Below are 21,795 nucleotides of genomic sequence, written 5' to 3'. Positions count from 1 at the left end.
AACAGAATGGAGGAGAAGTAGAGACTCCCAGGCTTCATCTCCCTCGTCCTCCTCAGGAGAAGAGGACTCTGGGCGGTTTTGTCTGCCTCTTGACCGGGTAGACAAGCTGGTCAAAGCAGTCAGAGGGACAATGGAAGTAGAGGAGCCTAAGCCCCAATTATCCATGCAGGATGTCATGTTCAGGGGGCTGGAGCAGAGGAAGCATAGAGTCTTCCCGTTAAATCAGAAGATCCAAGATCTAATCCACAGAGAGTGGAAAAGACCGGATAAAAGAGGGTCGTTACCACCAGCCCTCAAACGCAGATATCCCTTCGATGATCCGGCAGTAAATACTTGGGACAAGGCCCCCAAATTAGATGCGGCCATTGCAAAGGCATCGAAAAGATCCTCGCTGCCCTTTGAGGATATGGGATCCCTTAAAGATCCCCTAGACAGGAAGGCAGACACCTTCCTTAAGAATACTTGGGAGATGGCAGCCGGTTCCTTAAGACCAGCAGTGGCGTCAACATGCACAGCCAGGTCCATGATGGTCTGGTTGGACCAGTTGGAGTCACAATTAAAACAGGGTACGTCAAGACAAACAATTCTTGGGGCCCTACCAACAATCCAAGAGGGAGCAGCCTTCCTTGCAGATGCCTCGGCGGATGCAGTAAGAATGGCAGCCAGAGCAGCAGGTCTCTCTAATGCGGCTCGTAGAGCCCTGTGGCTAAAGTGCTGGCAGGGAGACATTCAAACCAGGGCGAAGCTTTGTACTATTCCGTGTGAGGGGGATATTTGTTCGGCGCAGTCCTGGACGAACTGCTTGAGAAGGCTGGGGACGACAAGAAAAAATTTCCAAATCTCTGGCCTACATCCTACCGACGCCCATTTGGTAGAAGGAGATTCCGTCTGGGGAGAAGGCGCAATTCTTCGCCTACTAGAGACCGTCCCAGATGGGAAGGTAGAAGGAGAAGAGGTACGGGCTACATGTTTGGACGCTCGTCTAGAGATCAAAAGAGACAAGATCAATGACTAGCAATTCCCGTGGGAGGTAGACTATCACCCTTTCTTCCGGCATGATCACAAATTACAAATAGTGACTGGGTGCGCAATGTAATATCCACCGGGCTTAGATTGGAGTTTACCCAGGTCCCGCGGGATACCTTTAAATCTACTCCGTTAAGATCTTCACCCCTCGAACAAACAGCTTTAGAAGCGGAGGTCTTGAGCCTATGCCAGAAAAACGTCCTGATAGAGGTTCCAGAAGCTGAGAGAGGAAGAGGGTTCTACTCTCCCTTATTCCTGATCCAAAAACCTGATAAGACATTTAGAACGATCATTAACTTACGTTTCCTTAATAAGTTTTTGGTAAACCGTACTTTTAAGATGGAATCCATCAATACGACAATAAAAATATTGTTTAAAGGGTGTTTTATGGCAGTCATAGATTTGAAAGATGCGTACTATCTTGTACCTATCCATGCAGACTTCCAGCAGTTCCTGAGGGTGGCGGTTTCAATAGACGGCACAGTCCGTCATTATCAATATAGAGCCCTTCCCTTTGGTCTCTCAGCAGCGCCCCGGGTATTTACAAAAATAGTGGCCGAAGTGATGGCGCATTTACGGGAAGTGGACATCCTGATTGTTCCATATTTGGATGATTTTTTAATTGTGGGAAAATCAGTGGGCCATTGTACATCCCAGATAGAAAGAGCTAAGTCCAGGTTAGGAAACCTCGGATGGATATTAAACTACGAGAAATCCCGACTCCAGCCCTCAAAAATACAAAAGTTTCTAGGCTTACTATTAAATTCAGAAACTCAGCAGTGTCTGTTGCCATTGGATAAAATGCAAAAGATACAGCAGCAGGTTCTTCGGGCGGTTGATAATCCTTCTATGACCCTCAGACAGGCCATGTCCCTGTTGGGATCTCTAACCTCATGCATCCCAGCAGTTAGGTGGGCACAATTCCATACTAGAGCCCTTCAGAAGGATGTCCTATTTAATAGCAGGGCCTTAAGACACTCCTTACAAGGTCAACTGTTGCTAAGCCCCTCGACTGTCACATCGCTTAGATGGTGGCTCGATGATAAGAACCTAGCCTCAGGGGTGCCCTGGATAACGCAGATAACCCGTGTTATAACCACAGACGCTAGTCCCTTCGGTTGGGGGGCCCATATGGGGGACATAGTGGTACAGGGACAGTGGGATTCGGATACGGAGATCTCATCCAACCAAAGAGAGCTACTGGCGATAGAGCAGGCAGTCAAAAAACTCATTATGTACCTACAGGGCCATCACGTGAGGATACTCTCGGACAACCAGGTAGCGGTAGCATATATCAACCACCAAGGTGGAACCCGCTCCGACGCCCTGATGCGGACAACAGAACGTCTCCTTCAAATAGCAGAGGGAAGTTTTCTATCTTTGACGGCGCTCCACATCAGAGGAAAGGACAACGTAAAGGCAGACTTTCTAAGCCGCAAGACTCTAAAGCAAGGAGAATGGGCTTTGAACAGGGATATTTACCACCAGATTGTCCGCAGATGGGGTCGGCCAGAGGTAGACCTCTTTGCCACCAGAGAAAACAGAAAAGAAAAATCGTTCTGTTCTCTGAATCCCAGGGAAAATCCACTGGCAGTGGACTCCCTCCTGATAAGATGGAACTTTTCTCTGGCATACGCCTTCCCGCCATTAAATCTTCTACCTCTGGTAGTAAGGAAGATCAGGGAAGATCGGGCAAGAGTTATATTAATTGCCCCCTTTTGGCCCAGGAGGACCTGGTTCGCGTGGTTGAGGACCATGTCTGTATGCGATCCCTGGGTGCTGCCGAACCTTCCAGATCTCCTCTACCAGGGGCCAGTCAGCCACCCACAAGTAGCGAGACTCCATTTGACGGCGTGGTCTTTGAAAGGTCACTGTTAGAGGATAGAGGGTTCTCCAACAAGTTAATTGATACCCTCCTAAAAAGCAGGAAATTGACTACCACTAACATTTATGCTAGGACCTGGAAGCGATTCCTGTCCACCTTTCAGTTTGACGCCAGAGACGGAATTCCCACGAAACATATTCTGGAATTTCTCCAGAAGGGTCTCGAATTGGGTCTCTCCACAAGTACATTAAAAGTACAAGTTTCAGCCTTAGGGGCCTTGTTTGCATGTGATATTGCCAATAACTATTGGGTAGCAAGGTTCATCAAAGCAGCGGCTAGATCGAGACCCATACACAAAGACAGATGTGTACCTTGGGACTTAAATTTAGTCCTTACGGCCTTGACAGAAAGACCATTTGAACCTCTGGATTCGGCCTCATTAAAGATTATATCTCTTAAGGCAGCTTTTCTGGTGGCGATAACATCCGCACGTAGAGTGAGCGACATACAGGCACTTTCCAGATTGCCCCCTTACACAGAGTTCTTACAGGATAGAGTAATCCTAAGGCCAGGTCCAGCATACCTTCCCAAGGTAGCATCACAATTTCACAGGACACAAGAGATAGTTCTGCCTTCCTTCCTCCCTAATCCGACCAACCCTAAGGAGCAAAAACTTCAGGCATTAGATGTTAGGAGATGCTTACTTAAATATTTAGCAGCCACGGATCCTTGGAAGAAGGAGAATGCATTATTCCTATCCTTCCAAGGTCCCAGGAAAGGTTGTAGAGTATCAAAACGCACATTAGCGAGGTGGATTAGGGAGGCTATCTCTCTTGCCTACACAGCAGGTGGAGGTCCGGCTCCGCAGAACCTGAGGGCGCATTCCACTCGTGCCATGGCATCGTCTTGGGCAGAAAGATCTGGAGTGTCAATTGATCAGATATATAAGGCGGCCACCTGGTCATCTCCTTCCACCTTTTTTAACCACTATCGATTAGATATGGGTGCCTCTTCAGATCTCACCTTCGGGCTAAGGGTGCTGCAGGCTGTAGTCCCGCCCTAAGTTAGTTTACATCTCTGTAATTCTCTCGTGGTGCTGTCATGGGAGTCCGAATAAAGTATTAAGTTACGTACCGGTAACGGTATTTTTCGGAAGCCCATGACAGCACCCTTAGTTCCCTCCCTTGTTCACATATAGGGGTGCACTCCTTTAGAAGATTGTCCACAATTTACGGTATGTGGGAGATGGTGTAAAAGAAAAAAAAAAAAAGAAGAAAATGTTTCTGCTATATAGGGTAGATAGGTTGTATATATTATATGTTGTGTACTAACCATGGTAGCCTCTCAAGCTCTGTAAACCAACTGATGCGTGGGAGAGGTGCCGCCCTTTTTGTATCTGTAGGTTTCCTGTTCCTAAAGGGCGGATCCCCTCTCTCGTGGTGCTGTCATGGGCTTCCGAAAAATACCGTTACCGGTACGTAACTTAATACTTTCTTGGCCTTTTTCAGAGAATATGAATGATAACACCAAACCTTTTTCTCCACTCATGGTTAGTGGTTGGGTGAAGCCATTTATTGTCAAACTACTGTGTTTTCTCTTTTTAAATCATAATGACAACCCAAAACATCCAAATGACCCTGATCAAAAGTTCGCATACCCTGGTGATTTTGGCCTGATAACATGCACAGAGGTTGATACAAATGGGTTTGAATGTCTACTAAAGATAACATCCTCACCTGTGACAAATGCCAGGAAAATTGTTCAGGATGCAAAGAAAAACCCACAAATAACAGCTGAAATACTGGACCCTGAAAACTAGCGGTGTGGCTGTTTCCAGATGCCCAATAAGGAGGCACTTGAAGAAGAATGGGCTGCATGGTCGAATCGCCAGAAGAAAGCCAAATGACCCTGATCAAAAATTCACACACCCCATTTCTTAATACCGTGTATTTGCCCCTTCTAACGTCAATGACAGCTTGAAGTCTTTTGTGGTAGTTGTGGATGAGGTTCTTTATTTTCTCAGATGGTAAAGCTGCCCACTCTTCTTGGCAAAAAGCCTCCAGTTCCTGTAAATTCCTGGGCTCTTTTGCATGAACTGTGCGCTTGAGATCTCCCCAGAGTGGCTCAATAATACTGAGGTCAGGAGACTGAGATGGCCACTCCAGAACCTTCACTTTGTTCTGCTGTAGCCAATGACAGATCGACTTAGCCTTGTGTTTTGGATTGTTGACATGTTGGAACATGCAAGTAAGTCCTATGCGCAGCTTCCGGACTGATGAGTGCAAATTTGCTGATAACATGCTGTATTCATCTTTCCTTCAACTCTGACCAAGTTTCCTGTGCCTTTGTAGCTCACACATCCACAAAACATCAGCGATCCACCTCCGTGCTGTACAGTAGGAATGGTTTTCCTTTTATCATGGGCCTTGTTGACCTCTCTCCAAATATAATGTTTACGGTTGTGGCCAAAAAGTTCAATTTTGGTCTCATCAATCCAAAATCCCTTGTTCCAGAAGTTTTGAGGCCTTTCTCTGTGCTGTTTTGCATATTGTAGGTGAGATACTTTGTGGCATTTGCACAGTAATGGCTTTCTTCTACCGACTGAACCATGCAGCCGATTTATCTTCAAGTGCCTCCTTATTGTGCATTTTGAAACAGCCACACCGCTAGTTTTCAGAGAGTCCAGTATTTCAGCTGATGTTATTTGTGGGTTTTTCTTTGCATCCCAAACAATTTTCCGGGCATTTGTCACAGGTGAGGATGTTCCCTATAGTAGCTAGTGAAACCCATTTGTGTCAACTTCTGTGCATGTTATCAGGCCAAAATCACCAGGGTATGTGAACTTTTGATCAGGGTTGTTTGGATGTTTTGGATGGTCATTACACTGTGTTCCAAATTATTATGCAAAAAATATTTCCTCCTATTTTCTGTAAATTACCTATATGAATTGCAGTCATTGTTATTTTCCAGTCATCTAATATTCTAGTATAATTGCAATGTTTTTGAACAAACTGCCTATGAAAACAGTATATTTTTTAAAATAATAAACACTCAAAATGCATGTTCCAAATTATTATGCACAGCAGAGTTTTCAACCTTTTTATTTTTATTTTGAACAAAAAAATGGTCAATTGTGAAATTATAAGCATTATCAGCTTATTACAAAATGAAATCAAACAGTTTTCAAGTCAAAACTTTATTCTAGGTGATGTTACATTTGCACATAGGACCCCTTGTTCGAAAGAAGCTTCTGAACTCTCTCGTCCATTGAATTTGTCAGTTTTTGGACGGTTTGTGCTTCATTTGTTTTGCATGTGGACAGAATACCCTCCCAGAGCTGTTGCTTAGATGTGAACTGCCTCCCGCCATCATAGACACTCCTTTTGATGATGCTCCAGAGGTTCTCAATGGGTTTGAGGTCAGGGGAAGATGGCGGCCACACCATAAGTTTGTCCTCTTTTATGCCCATAGCAGCCAGAGATGCAGATGTGTTATTTGCAGCATGAGACGGTGCATTATCATGCATGAAAATGATCTTGCTGCGGAAAGCACGGTTCTTCCTCTTGAACCATGGCAGGAAGTGCTGTTTTAGAAACTCCACATAGATTATGGAGTTCATCTTTACCCCTTCAGGGATCCTAAAGGCGCCGACAATCTCTCTCCCCATGATTCCAGCCCAAAACATTACTCCACCTCCTCTTTGTTGGCGCCTTAGCCGTGTTTTCATGGGGTGTCCATCAACCAGCCATCCTCCACTCCATCCATCTGGACCATCGAGCGTTGCACGGCACTCATCGGTGAACAGAACAGTTTGGAAGTCAGTCTTCATGTATCGTTTGGCCCACTGGAGCCGTTTCTGCTTGTGTGCAGTGGATAGAGGTGGTCAACAGGATGGCTTACGCACAGCTGCAAACCTCTGAAGGACCCTGCATCTTGTTGTTCGGGGGACGTTGGAGGCACCAGCAGCTTCAAAAACTTGTCTGCTGCTATGACAAGGCATTTTTGCAGCTGCTCTTTTAACCTGACGCAATTGCCTGTTGGAAAGAGTCCTCAATTTTTCCTTATCAGTACGCACATGTGTGTGCTGGGAATCGGCTACATACTTCTTGATTGTGCGATGATCACGATGAAGTGTCTTGGCAATGTTGATTGTAGTCATGCCTTGACCTAAATACTCCACAATTTGTTGCTTCTCAGCAGCCGACACATCCTTTTTCTTTCCCATTTTGGCAAAAAATGTCGGCTGCTTAATAATGTGGAACAGCCTTCTTCAGTAGTCTTGCCTTTATTTGGACACACCTGCCAAACTAATGTGCACAGGTATCTGCAATTGCTTTCAGTGATATAAAGAGCCCTGACACACATCACTATCAATGAGTTTAAATGACTAACAAAAAAATTCTAACCTTATCACTCCGAAACTCTTTTTGCATAATAATTTGGAACACAGTTTATGATTTAAAAAGAGAAAACACAGTAGTTTGGCAATAAATGGCTTCACCCAACCACTAACCTTGAGTGGAGAAAAAGTTTTGGTGTAATCATTCATATTCTCTGTAAAAAAGGCCAAGAAAGCAAAAATTCTGCTGGGGTATGTAAACTTTTGAACACACCTGTAAGTGCAGAAAATGCCACTCTCCGGTGTAATTTTCACCCCATTTAGTCTCTTTACTCTTCTGCAATTTGGTCTATTCTCTGGGTGGGGAAGCAGCTTTGTCCCTTGCCACCAAGACGCAACAGAATTTCGTAAGAGTGCTTGAGCAAATTTCGACTGAACCTTAAAATCCTATTGTTCTCCCCAAATTGCAGAGATAATTATCCTTCACGCATAACCACCACTGAGGGTAGACCTACATTCCAGCCACCTGAGAAACAGCAGGGGACGCTATTACAGATGTGAATGCATTTTCAAAACAGTACACCATTTTTTAATTGATGTATTGTGCAGGTACACTTTTTTCACACACTTTTTTGAGTTTTGAACAGCATTTTTGGGTGAGACAACCACTTATGGCAGCAATGGGATTTTATGCTGATGTGGCCGGTAGACAAGGACAGGTAAACTATAAATTTGATATCCTTCTCCGCTCTTGAGAACGATTATGAATTTTAATAAGTGGTAAAAGTTGTTTATTTTCAGACATGCTTTGCAATTTTACGCATTGAACAACATGAGGTAACCCTTTAAAAAGTTGAAAATATTAAGCACATTCCAAATATTCACTTTTCATATTTTTTTTTTCTACAGGTGTATGTGGTTTAATAGTTCAGCAGGAGGATATGCCATTTTGCGAAACGGGGATCTGCCCCGATATTATCATGAATCCTCATGGCTTCCCATCTCGTATGACGGTAAGTGTTACCATATTGATATTTCTTATGGATTTTTCTCCCGTGGAGTTTTATATAATGGTACAGAAAATTTGTTGAAATTATTGTACTTCTGTATGATGTCCTGTTTCTTCAGGTAAGTATGATTTTTTTTTTTTTTTTATGAACTACTTGTGGACTGCCCATATACTAGAAATGTCCTGATGGCCCATACTTTACTCTGCACTGACATTCTAAAAGTTTTTGCTTAGTGTCGCAAGGAGTCACACCTTTTTTTTTTTTTCCTTTTTTCATCCGGAAATACAGATGAAGAAAAGTGGGTCTCCAGCGAGACTCCCGGCATGGCTCCCTCCTCGGTCCCCCATTAGGCGTACCCGGTTGAGGTCGAGGTGGCTATTCCCCATGTCGCTCCCTCCCCAGTCCCTCGGGTCCTGGTTTGAGGTCGAGACCCCCCTCCTTCCCCAACCCCTTTGGGGACTGGGTTGAGGTTGAGGCAAGGATGAAGACCCCCTGACGGTGACAGACGCACCCTCCCTAATCCCCCGCAGGGGGCATTAGGTTGAGACGCCTCAGGTAGGGTCGGAGAACAGGCAGCATTCCGCAGCTTCCAGGGACCCCAGGCCGGCTGAGGGATCCTGTTGGGGCCGGGGGAGGGTGCTGACTGGATAGCACAGCAGAGACAGGGCTTTTCTGCGTCCCTGTCTCTGCAACAGCAGCGGCTCCATAGCGCTTCAGGGGCCCCCCATACAGGAACCGCTACCCCTGCTACCCCCACCGCTATCCAGTCGACCATTCTGGGGGGGTCTGGTACAAATCCGCCCCCCCGGACTACCGTGCCGCTCTGGAGCCCTCCTGGGCATCAGGCCTCTAATTTAGACCGCGGCTTCGGCCTAGCCGAAGCCGCCGCCTTTTCTCCGCCCCCCGGATGACCAAAATGACACGCTGGAGTGTCATAGAAGGGGCGGATTGAGGCAGAAAGGGCGCGTTTTTACACAGCCCAGCGCACCCTTTTCAGCTCTCCGCCCCCTCCTCCCTCTCCTCAGAGTCCCGGTGGCCATTTTTTCTGGATGAGATCCAGGAGAGGAGCATCACAGCGGTCTCCGGGGGGCACAGAACTGGGATCTGTCGGCGCTGGACCTAGGGGCACACCGGTGGGGTAAGCTCACAGCTGGGTTCTCATTACTCAGCTGTGAATCTATACTTCCTATAAGGCTCTCTGTGGGTTCCCTCTGCGTAGCCACCCCTGTACGATCCCTTATAGCCAGCCTCTGTGCACTATGCCGGGCTCAAGGAAGAGAACCAGGCAGGAATGTTTCTATGCATTCTGCACAGCCTGCAAAGCCACGCTCCCTAGTGGCAGCACGTATCCGCACTGCCGGGACTGCATCCAGAACTCTGGGTCAGAACCCCAGGGAGTCCCTACTGACACTTCAGTGTCACAGGCCACGCCGGAATGGGCAACTCAGATGTCTCAGTCTATGACACAGTCCATAGACAACCTAACTGCCACATTGCTGCAAGCTCTGCAGAGTCGGGCCCCGGCTATGGACGGTACACAGCAAACGGACAGCTTGTCTCAGGAACATGCTGCTTCCGACTCTCACAGACGTAAGCGGACCCACAGGTCTCGATCACCTGAGTCGCACTATAGCACAAGGTCGTCCCCCTCCAGGGAGAGACAGCGTCATTCCAGGTCTCCTGGGCAGTCCCCTGCCACAGACAGACAGTGCAATTTACCACAGGGATCCCCCACCACAGAAGGCCCCCGCCCCAGGTCGCCCTCCAGGGATCACAGGTCCGTGGTACCTTCTCCCCCTAGCAATACAGCGCTAGTTGAGGACATAATTTCTGCCATTCATCGGGTGCTAAAAATTCCAGAGTCGGCCCCGGAAGTCCCAGAACATAGGATTTGCTTCGAAAGTGTTCAGAAACCACCTAAGGTCTTCCCTAATCACCATGAGTTTGAGAAAATACTTACCAAACAGTTTGCGCAGCCTGAGAAAAAATTCGCTAATCGCAAATATTTGGAAGCGAAGTACCCCTTCCCACAGAAAGACACCAAACAATGGACAGATCCACCTGAAGTGGACCCTCCGGTTTCTAGGCTAGCAGCTCAGACTTTACTCTCTCTGCCAGATAGCTCAACCCTCAGGGACGCAGCAGACCGGCAAGTAGAACGCATGGCTCGTTCTATTTTCGAAGCGGCAGGTGCCTCTCTGGGCCCTGCGTTTACTTCAGTTTGGGCAGCCAAGGCCATCCTGGCTTGGGCCAAAAAACTACAGGAGGGTCTTCAATCTTCAAATCCTGAGCTCTCGGACCAAGCGGTCCAGATAGCAGTGTTAGCAGACTACATGATTCATGCAGCCCTGGATTCCGCAAGAGGTGTAGCGGGAATAGCATCAAACGCCATCACGATCCGACGCATCCTCTGGCTGCGAGAATGGAAAGCGGATGCGGCCTCAACGAAGTCCCTCACGCGACTTCCGTATTTTACTGGAAGACTTTTCGGCGAAAACTTGGACACCATGATAGCCGATGCCACTGGGGGTAAGAGTACCTCTCTCCCTCAACTAAAACCGAAACGCACGTTTAAACGAAGAAACCAGACGCGATTCCGATCCTTTCGGAATTCCTCGGGCTGGTCCGTTTCGCGCCCAGTGCAAAACCGTAACCGTTCTCCACGCAGGGACAACCCACGGACGCAGCAGCGACCGGACAGGTCTTGGCAGTCGAAAGCAGGCCAAGCGAAACCCAAGGGAGGAAAACCTCAGAACTTCGCTTCATCATGACTCGCGAACTCCGGAAGACACCCCACCAGTAGGCGGCCGACTTTTACTCTTTCAGCAAGTCTGGCTGCCTATTACAGAAGACAGGAGGGTCAGGGAAATAGTGTCTTCCGGATACAAGATAGAGTTCACTTCCGTTCCACCGAACCGGTTCTTCCTTTCTATTCCTCCAACACCACCAGACAAGGCTCGTGCTTTCCACCAAGCGGTTTCCTCTCTCCTTCAATCAGGAGTTGTGGTGCCGGTTCCCGCGAACGAGAGATTCCGAGGGTTCTACCCAAATTTGTTCGTAGTCCCCAAGAAAGGAGGCAGCGTCCGACCCATACTGGACCTAAAACAGCTCAACAATTACGTACGGGTCCGTCATTTCCGCATGGAGTCCCTCCGGTCCATCATTGCATCCATGGAGCAGGGAGAATATCTCGCCTCCATAGACATACAGGATGCGTATCTCCACATACCAATTGCTCCCGCCCACCAAAGGTTTTTCAGGTTCGCGGTCAACCAAAACCACTACCAGTTTGTCGCCCTTCCGTTCGGACTCGCCACGGCTCCAAGAACGTTCACCAAAGTCATGGCGGCCACCATGGACGTTCTGCACTCAAGAGGCATTCTAGTCGTCCCGTACCTGGACGACCTCCTCATCAAGTCTCCCACTTTCAAAGACTGCGAGGTCAGTGTCTCAATCACACTAGACACTCTGAGTCGCCTGGGATGGCTAGTCAACCTACAGAAATCGTCGACTATCCCAACTCGGACTCTAACATTCCTGGGAATGGTATTTGACACCTCCAGGGGCCTGGTGCTCCTTCCCAAGGACAAGACACTGGCCATCCGTCTGGGAGTTCGCACACTCCTTCGCAGTCCTCCTCGATCTCTCCGGTTTGCCACGAGAGTCCTCGGCCGGATGGCAGCAGCAATAGAGGCAGTGCCATTTGCCCAGTTTCACCTCAGGGTCCTTCAACTAGCCATACTCAGATCTTGGGACAGGAACCCCTTCTCCCTCGACAGGGAGTTCAGGTTGACGTCATCAACCAGGAGGTCCCTGCATTGGTGGCTCAAACCAACCTCGCTTACACGAGGGAAGCCCTTCCTCTCAGGACAATGGAAGATCCTGACTACCGATGCAAGCCTGACAGGCTGGGGGGCGGTGCACCTATATCACAGGGCAAGTGGTCACCGAGGGAAGTGACGTTGCCCATCAATGTTCTGCAAATCAGGGCCATCCTCTTGGCACTGAGAGCCTTTCATCACTTGCTTGCAGCTTCGCACATACGGATACAGTCGGACAATGCCACGGCTGTGGCATACGTGAACCACCAAGGTGGGACCCGCAGCGCCCAGGCGATGAGAGAAGTGGCTCATATCCTCCGCTGGGCAGAAGATACGAGGTCGGTACTTTCTGCGGTCCACATTCCGGGTGTAGAAAACTGGGAAGCCGACTTCCTCAGCAGGCAAGGAATGGACTCTGGGGAATGGTCTCTCCATCCCAAGATTTTTTACCAGATCTGTCAACGCTGGGGAACCCCGGAGGTGGGCCTAATGGCATCCCATCTCAATACCAAGGTCCCCAATTTCATGGCCAGGACACACGACCCGCGGTCGCTCGGAGCGGATGCCCTGGTCCAGGACTGGTCCCAGTTCCGACTCCTGTACATTTTTCCACCCCTCCCCCTAATCTCCAGGGTCGTGAGGAAGATCAAGCAAGAGGGAGTTCCGACCATCCTCATAGCGCCAGACTGGCCCAGACGTACATGGTACGCCGACATCGTCCAACTTACAGCAGACGCCCCCTGGCGTCTACCCGACCGTCACGACCTTCTGTCTCAAGGTCCGTTCTTCCACCAGAAATCAGGGGCTCTCAATTTGACGGCATGGCCCTTGAAACCTGGATTCTAACCCAGGCAGGTTAAGTCCCACTCCCTTATTCCCTCCCGAAGGTACTAGGTTTTCTTCAATCGGGCCTAGACGCCAAGCTATCCTTAAGTTCGCTTAAGAGTCAGGTGTCGGCGCTTTAAGTCCTTTTTCAAAAGCGCATTGCTATTAAACCGCAAGTAAGGACTTTCATCCAGGGAGTTTCCCCATTGGTTCCTCCCTACAAACGTCCGCTGGATACGTGGGACCTCAATCTGGTTCTGACAGCATTGCAAGCTCCACCCTTCGAACCTCTTAGAGGAGTTCCACTCTCCATTCTGTCTCAGAAAGTGGTTTTTCTAGTGGCGATCACCTCGTTACGCAGAGTGTCGGAATTGTCAGCACTTTCCTGCAGACGGCCTTTCCTAGCCTTTCACCAGGACAAGGTGGTTCTCCGCACGGTACCTTCCTTCCTTCCGAAGGTTGTGTCCAACTTTCACCTCAATGAGGAGATTTCACTGCCATCCCTTTGCCCGGTTCCGGTTCATAGAGTGGAGAAGGCTCTGCATACGCTTGACCTCGTCAGAGCATTGCGGATTTACGTGTCCAGGACTGCACCTTTCCGGAAGTCTGATTCCCTCTTCATTCTTCCGGAAGGTAGTCGCAAGGGGCTGCTGGCTTCCAAGGCTACCCTTGCCAGGTGGATCAAGTCCACCATACATGAGGCCTACCGACGTAACAGTTCCCCTCTTCCGGCCGGTATCACGGCACACTCTACACGGGCAGTAGGGGCCTCCTGGGCCATTCTGCATCAGGCTTCGGCACAACAAGTGTGTAAGGCGGCCACTTGGACTAGCCTACACACATTTACGAAACACTACAGTGTTCATACCCAGTCCTCAGCGGATGCGAGCCTGGGTAGACTGGTTCTGCAGGCGGCAATGCCCCTAACTTAGGGACCTGCTAGCACAATATTCGTCCATTGCTTCCCACCCAGGGACTGCTTTGGGACGTCCCATGGTTCTGTGTCCCCCAATTTTTGTGTACTCACCGTAAAATCTCTTTCTCTTAGCCTCTAATTGGGGGACACAGCTCCCACCCTGTTGCCCTTATGGGCCGTTGTTTACGGTTGAGTTCTCATATTGTTCTTTGAGCTCGTACATAGTAGCCTTCTTACAGGCATGGTTATGTTATTTGGTTACGTTCCTCCTTATGCTTTGGCACAAAACTGGAGAAGGCTGACGCCGTCCAGGGGTGTATACTGCAGAGGAGGAGCCAAAGTTAATCTTTTTCAGATTATGCATAGTGTCGCCTCCTAGTGGACAGCAGCATAACACCCATGGTTCTGTGTCCCCCAATTAGAGGCTAAGAGAAAGAGATTTTACGGTGAGTACCCAAAAATCTCCTTTTTGTTTATTCTGCTTCCGAAAAATAGAATAGACAGTGATGAACAAAAAGTTATGTGCCCGAAAATGGCTTCAATAAAATCATCAACTTGTCCCTCAAAAAACAAGCCCTCACATGACCGTCAGCAGAAATATGAAAAAACGATAGTTCTCAAAATATAGCGATGCAAACACTTTTTTGCAAAAAAAAGCATCTTTTAGTGTGTGACAGCAGCCAAACCGAAAAATCGATATAAATCTGGTATCGCTGTAATCTCACTGACCTGAAAATTAATCGTCTAATCACTTATATTGTATGAGGAACGGCGTAAAAAATAAATGAAGCCTATTCTTCACCTGTTGATTTTTTTCATTCTGCCTCCCAAAGATCGCAGTATGGCTTGGCGCACATTTATCTTGCGCTCTAGGTGGAGCGCTTACATTGAAGTTTCCGTGTAAAACTCTGAAATACGTTCTTGAGACAGAGTACCCGGTGGAAGATTCCCTATAATGAGGCAGATGGAGGCGCTGTGGTTGACCGATGATCCTGCGATAGCTGTTTATTTAGGCATGCATAAAAGTGCAGTCGGCATCAGTATTGTGCACCTCTGTAAAGAAGGACACCGCTGAACAGAGGCCAGACGTAGTCCAGAGTAACTCTACTGCCTCATTATAGTGAATGGATTCCTTGGGGGTTTCATCGGAATCACGTCACTCAGAGATTTAGATGGAAACCCCAATGTAAGTGCTCAGCGTAGAGCGCAGGATAAATGTGATCCGAAACGTTATATAAAATGTTCCCAATAAAAGCTTCAATTCAGTCCACGACAAAAAAAGCAAGTCCCCACTCAGGACCATCATGTGTTAATGGAAATATGAGGCTTTTCGCATTGCTGGTAGTACAAAGGCTCTGGAAAAGCACTATGGCTCCTTGTGCCCCAAAGGAAATCCAGCGAATTCTCCACTCCCAAATCCAAATGCCCCCCCTCCTGAACTACTTTGTGCCTAAACCACATTTAACGTCCAAATGTTTGGCATTTCTGTAGCGATGAGAGTCCACCTGATTTACAGGTGCATGTTTCCAGAAGCATGAGCTAGCCATAATGTACTGGGCATTACAATGTACTGGTCACTACAATGGCAGATTTGTAATTTTCACTCAGCAACATCCACTGCTGCTTGTTTCTGGAAAACACCCATGGAATCAAAATCCTCACTACACTTGTAGATAAATTCCCAATGGGTTATAATTTCCAAAATGGGGTCACATGAGGAGGGTGTTCAGCTCTTCTAGCACCTAGGGGCTTTGTATATGGAGACTGCAAACTATTCTAGGAAAATCTGCACAATAGTTTTCTCCCACATATGGGTGCTCAGGAGAAATTGCAACAAATTTTGGAGTCCATTTTCCAGAACTATTTGTCTATAAAGTGATGCTGGTCAGAATTGTAAAATTAGGCCTGGTCATGGAGGTGAAAACAGGCTTGGTGGGTGAAGAGGTTAAAGTGTGCTCCACACAATTTAGACAAGCAAGACTTTAAAATACTGGGATAATATAGTCTGGTCGGATGAGACCAAAATGTAACTCTTTTGGATGCCATAATATACATCATGTTTGAAGGCCAAAAGACAACAGTGATGTCTGAAGGTGGGAGCATCATGGTGTGGGACACTTTTTCAGCATACGGCACTGGCAAATTTCATATCATTGCTGCTGCCATCTGCCGGGATGATGAAGATGAAACGTGTGGATATTTCAGCAAGATAATGAACTACAGTTCAGAGGTCTTAGAAGGAGCCCACGGATGCTTCAGGATTTGAAGAGTGTTTTTGTGGAAGAATGGGTCAAAATCACACCTGAGCAATGCCTGTGACTAGTTTCTCCATACAGGAGGTATGTTAAACCGGTCATCACCAGCAAAGGCTTTTGTACGAAGTATTAATTATATTTCAGTAAGCTCGTTGAATACTTTTTCCCCAGTGTGATTTCCCATTGTTACACATAATATAGGAGCATCTTTGGTTTTATTTCCTTGCCTGTGTGGATTGGATGGGTTGTTACCGACATCTGGTGAGAATTTTACCAATTAAAATTTTTTATTGTTTTTGTAGGCTTTTTTGTGGGCTTTTTAAAAAAAAAAAAATAGTTTCCTATTTTTCTTTGGATTTTCCCTTTATCATGAAAAAAATATATAAAAACAAAAAAAATTAAGCCCTATACTGTAGGGAAAAAAAATTGAACATCCGAAATATATATATATATATTTTTTTAAAGCACATTTGATAAAATTTAAAAAAAAAAATGGGCTAGGTCAGGAATGGGGGCAAATGGCCTGGTCCTGAACTAGTTAATATGAAAAACTAGGGTGGCATGCCAATTTTTATCTTGGGGTAGAGTATTGTGTGCCAACTACACTAATAGGCAGATTCCTCTTAATAAACTTGGTGCTTTTTTCAGCTGCTCATGCACCAGCATCAGAAAATACATTAGTCATGGCTGGCTGACTACTTAGTACAATAGCTTAGCCAGCCCCCTTCTTTGTCTATGCATCATCTGTGAGAGAGGGGGGGCTGGCTTAGCTTTTGAAATGAGTCAGTACACCGGACTCCCTTCACACACAGCACAGATGACATTTTTTTTCTTTATATATTTCCACCACACAGGGGAGCTAATGAGTCAAACGAAAACCGATTTACTATGGAGTTTCGTGGTTGTGTCTTCAGTAAGCTCCCCCGATTGGTGACTGCATTTTATCGTTATTTTTTTAAAACTTTTTTGACTGTGCAAACAGATCAGATTGGGCCAAGCAGCCATCGGATATTTATGACATGTCCGTACCATAAATGGAACAGATGGGACAACCCCTTTTACGGTCCCAAATTTTAGGGACACACTACACTTTTGGTCTACGGAGTCTTGACAGGCGGTGGGTAGTCTCGAAGCCCATGAGGCTGCTTATTGGGGGCAGCCTGTGTAAAAGTGCAGAATCCTGTTAACGTGAAATTAATAACCCCCCGGCTGATAGTGCCGTTGACTTTGGAGACCTTGTGATCAGGGAGCGACATCAAGTCCCTGTAAGAAGTATGAGCGGTAATCCCGAGCAATGTTATTTGTCACGGCGTATCAGATTGCGGTGGTCTCTGGATCGCACTTATTTGGAGATAACCATCAAACTGAATAAATGTCATTTAGTGCGATTATTACACACCTGTGATCTTAACCCTTAAAATTTTAAGACGTCTATAAAATTATTTAAAAAAAAAAATAAAATAAAAAAAAATAATTGGTGCACAACTGCATCTGTCAACTGTCCCTGACTTTATACATCTTTTTTTTTTTTAAGGGATACGTAGAGGTTATATCTGTTTTTTATAATAAATGAAGACAATTCGTAATTGGTCTTGGTTAGCTATCTTCTATTGTTTTGTCTATAGTTCTGATATAGAATTCTATGTGTATCCATGGCAACAGACTACAAACAAACCCTGCCTGTAGCCTGACACTGCAAGTCTGTGTTGTTTTTTTTCATTTGTCATCCTATTCTACTTTGTAGGGTACGGAGCGTGGTGTAAGCATGGATACACATAGCTCAGCCTAGGAGCTGTAGACCTGAAACCGAAAGATGTTTTTAATTCCGATTTGCCATTTTTATTACCTATAATTCCCTAAAACATGTCTCTGCATGTCTCTACCCAGGTCGGAAAATTGATTGAACTCTTAGCTGGAAAGGCCGGGGTCCTCGATGGAAGATTTCACTATGGAACAGCCTTTGGGGGCAGCAAAGTAAAGGATGTGTGTGAAGACCTCATTCGATACGGTTATAATTACTTGGGAAAGGATTATGTAACATCTGGGATAACTGGGTAAGAACTTGGCTTTCTTAAAGATCCCAGTCACTTGATGAAGTTTTGCTTAGCTATGCAAGATTCTGATATACCAATCTTCTCTTCTTCATAGATTCTGGTTGCATTAAATAATTTGTGTTGTTCCTCCTGTAAATTTATGATTAATTTGACTGCTAGACACAAATATTCCTTACACACTCGGAACCGATCAGCCCTGATTGTCAATAGGGTTGTTCGTCTACGCAGTCTGACATTGGTGAATAGTAACACCCAGTTGCCATACAATTCCAGGAGGAATAGCAGAGGAATTTAGCAATATTTTTAAGAGGCTTCAAAATGTTGTTTGTTGTAATGAAGACTCTGCTGTATTCATTTTTACTCCATTTCTAGAGAACCTTTGGAGGCTTATATTTATTTTGGCCCTGTGTACTACCAGAAGCTGAAGCACATGGTGTTGGATAAGATGCATGCCCGAGCAAGAGGACCCAGAGCTGTTCTCACAAGGTAAGGTAGCGGAACGATTCACAGGACCCTAGTCCAGCGGCCACGTCTGTAACCTCATACTGACCAAGTGCTTGGCCCTGGGCTGAAACCCATGATATATTAGATTTCGGTCACAGGGTTAAAACTCCTGCAATCTAGCAGGAACAGGTTGGTTTGTACCTACTCAACTCGCGGTGTAGAGAAAGAAGGATGGTTACAACCCAAAAAACACCATTACAACTGGGAAGCATGGTGGGGGAAACATCATACTTTGGGTGTGCTTTACTGCAATGGGGAGAGGACGACTGTGCCATATTGGGTTGGGTTAGACATAGCTGGGGACCCCGGCAGCGGCGAGAAGACTGAAGCGGTTTACTACCACTTCTGTCTTCTATTAGGCTACGTAGCACTCAGTGAACGCTTCTTACTTTATGGCTTGGTGATCACATGATCGATAGGTGTACACACACGTAAAAGAGCTGCTTGGGTCCTTACAGATCCAGATCAGCTCTATCAGTGACATTTGGAACTTCAGGTGGGGGGTGTTTCCCTGTAACTGGGTCTCCCATAGATGCTCCAGTTACCAGAGCTGTGCAGTCGGTAAGCCAAACCTGCGACTCCGACTCCACAATTTCCCTTACACTGACTCCGACTCCACGACTCCGACTCCCACATATATTGCTTATATTTAAGTGAAAAATGTATTGTAGTACAATGTGAACATCAGACATTTAATCATTTCTATGATCCAATAATCAAGATATTTCGATAGAACATATCTATTTATTGGAATACAACTTTAGAACACAAAAGACTGTAATAAATTGTAAATATGTAATACACTATGTAATATCGATTACAGACATACGGTACAGACCAAGGTTTGGACACACCTTCTCATTCAGTTTTCTTTATTTTCATGACTATGAAAATTGTAGATTCACTCTGAAGGCATCAAAACTATGAATTAACACATGTGGAATTATATAATTCACAAAAAAGTGTGAAACAACTGAAAATATGTCTTATATTCTAGGTTCTTCAAAGTAGCCACCTTTTGCTTTGATTACTGGTTTGCACACTCTTGGCATTCTCTTGATGAGCTTCAAGAGGTAGTCACTGGAAATGGTCTTCCAACAGTCTTGAAGGAGTTCCCAGAGATGCTTAGCACTTGTTGGCTCTTTTGCCGTCACTCTGCGGTCCAGCTCACCCCAAACCATCTCGATTGGGTTCAGGTCTGGTGACTGTGGAGGCCAGGTCATCTGGCGTAGCACCCCATCTCTCTCCTTCTTGGTCAAATAGCCCTTACACAGCCTGGAGGTGTGTTTGGGGTCATTGTCCTGTAGAAAAATAAATGAGATGGTCCAACTAAACACAAACCGGATGGAATAGCATGCCGCTGCAAGATGCTGTGGTAGCCATGCTGGTTCAGTATGCCTTAAATTTTGAATAAATCCCCAACAGTGTCACCAGCAAAGCACCCCCACACCATCACACCTCCTCCTCCATGCTTCACGGTGGGAACCAGGCATGTAGAGTCCATCTGTTCACCTTTTCTGTGTCACACAAAGACATGGTGGTTGGAACCAAAGATCTCAAATTTGGACTCATCAGACCAAAGCACAGATTTCCACTGGTCTAATGTCCATTCCTTGTGTTCTTTAGCCCAAACAAGTCTCTTCTACTTGTTGCCTGTCCTTTACCATGAAGGCCTGCTGCACAAAGTCTCCTCTTAATAGTTGTTGTAGAGATGTGTCTGCTGCTAGAACTCTGTGTGGCATTGACCTGGTCTCTAATCTGAGCTGCTGTTAACCTGCGATTTCTGAGGCTGGTGACTCGGATGAACTTATCCTCCGCAGCAGAGGTGACTCTTGGTCTTCCTTTCCTGGGGCGGTCCTCATGTAAGCCAGTTTCTTTGTAGCGCTTGATGTTTTTTACCACTGCACTTGGGGACACTTTCAAAGTTTTCCCTATTTTTTGGACTGACTGACCTTCATTTCTTAAAGTAATGATGGCCACTCATTTTTCTTTACTCAGCTGCTATTTTCTTGCCATAATACAAATTCTAACAGTCTATTCAGTAGGACTATCAGCTGTGTATCCACCAGACTTCTGCACAACACAACTGATGGTCCCAACCTCATTTATAAGGCAACAAATCCCACTTATTAAACCTGACAGGGCACACCTGTGAAGTGAAAACCATTTCCGGTGACTACCTCTTGAAGCTTATCAAGAGAATGCCAAGAGTGTGCAAAGCAGAAATCAAAGCAAAAGGTGGCTACTTTGAAGAACCTAGAATATAAGACATACAGTATTTTCAGTTGTTTCACACTTTTTTGTGAATTATATAATTCCACATGTGTTAATTCATAGTTTTGATGCCTTCAGAGTGAATCTACAATGTTCATAGTCATGAAAATAAAGAAAACGCTTTGATTGAGGTGTGTCCAAACTTTTGCTCTGTACTGTGTGTATGTGTGTATATGTATGTATGTATATATATATATATATATATATATATATATATATATATATAATATATATAGTATTTATATACTGTATGTGCAAGCGGAGATCTTGGAAAGTCTGAAAAATACTACACAGAGTATATTAAAGAAAAAAAAGGCATGATTATTAATTGTACAATGATTAGGCTACATATCTTGTAAGTGGATTACTACTATAGCTGATCTTGGGATCCTGTCCAGATTCGACTAGACAGGGGTGTTAATTGAAATCCAATCCCTCAGCCTTGATTTGAGTGCACGGTCCTCTGTGTCGGGAGAGGTGACCTGACAGCATCTGTTCCAGACATGGGCAGAAAAGGCTCCTCCGGACAGAGCCGCTGTCAGTGAAAGCTGTGACCATGTCTCCTGTGTGCGGTGTTCTGCTGTCAACTATGGCAGTGGAGGTTTTCCAAAGCAAAATACCATCACAGGTTTTTGTTTTTCTTGCCAAGCAATGCCTGAAAATTGTTTTTTTTTTTTTACATTTTTACACAAACCTCTCTTTATTTTATCTACATACGAAATGAGAAAAAAATATGTGCGTAATAATGTGTTCCTATGTAAAATCAATATGAAGGTAATGTAAAAAGTACCTAGTGTTTTTTTGTTCTGTTTTTTACACTTTGGAGTGGAATACTAAACCTTTGTGTGAACGTGGCCTTAGTTTTATATTCTCCTCGATCATAGGATGCACACTTTTTAGCAAGATTTTTTTTTCCTTGCTAAAAAGTGCGCCTTAAAATCCTAAA

General features: G+C 45.8%; 1 protein-coding gene across 1 annotated transcript in view; it reads left to right on the top strand.

Moving 5' to 3' along the window:
- Window positions 1–21,795, top strand: part of POLR3B (RNA polymerase III subunit B) — a 165,510-nt gene that overhangs the window by 140,044 nt on the left and 3,671 nt on the right. The window contains exons 24-26 of the mRNA XM_073567837.1: window positions 8,100–8,203; window positions 17,905–18,071; window positions 18,444–18,557. Of these exons, the coding sequence (XP_073423938.1) occupies window positions 8,100–8,203; window positions 17,905–18,071; window positions 18,444–18,557 (385 nt within the window). The remainder of the gene's footprint in view (window positions 1–8,099; window positions 8,204–17,904; window positions 18,072–18,443; window positions 18,558–21,795) is intronic.

Source organism: Dendrobates tinctorius, unplaced genomic scaffold, assembly GCF_039654945.1.
Source record: "Dendrobates tinctorius isolate UK_male_01 unplaced genomic scaffold, ASM3965494v1 ptg000020l, whole genome shotgun sequence".
Classification (NCBI taxonomy): Eukaryota; Metazoa; Chordata; class Amphibia; order Anura; family Dendrobatidae; genus Dendrobates; species Dendrobates tinctorius.
This window is presented reverse-complemented; position numbering and strand designations above follow the sequence as displayed.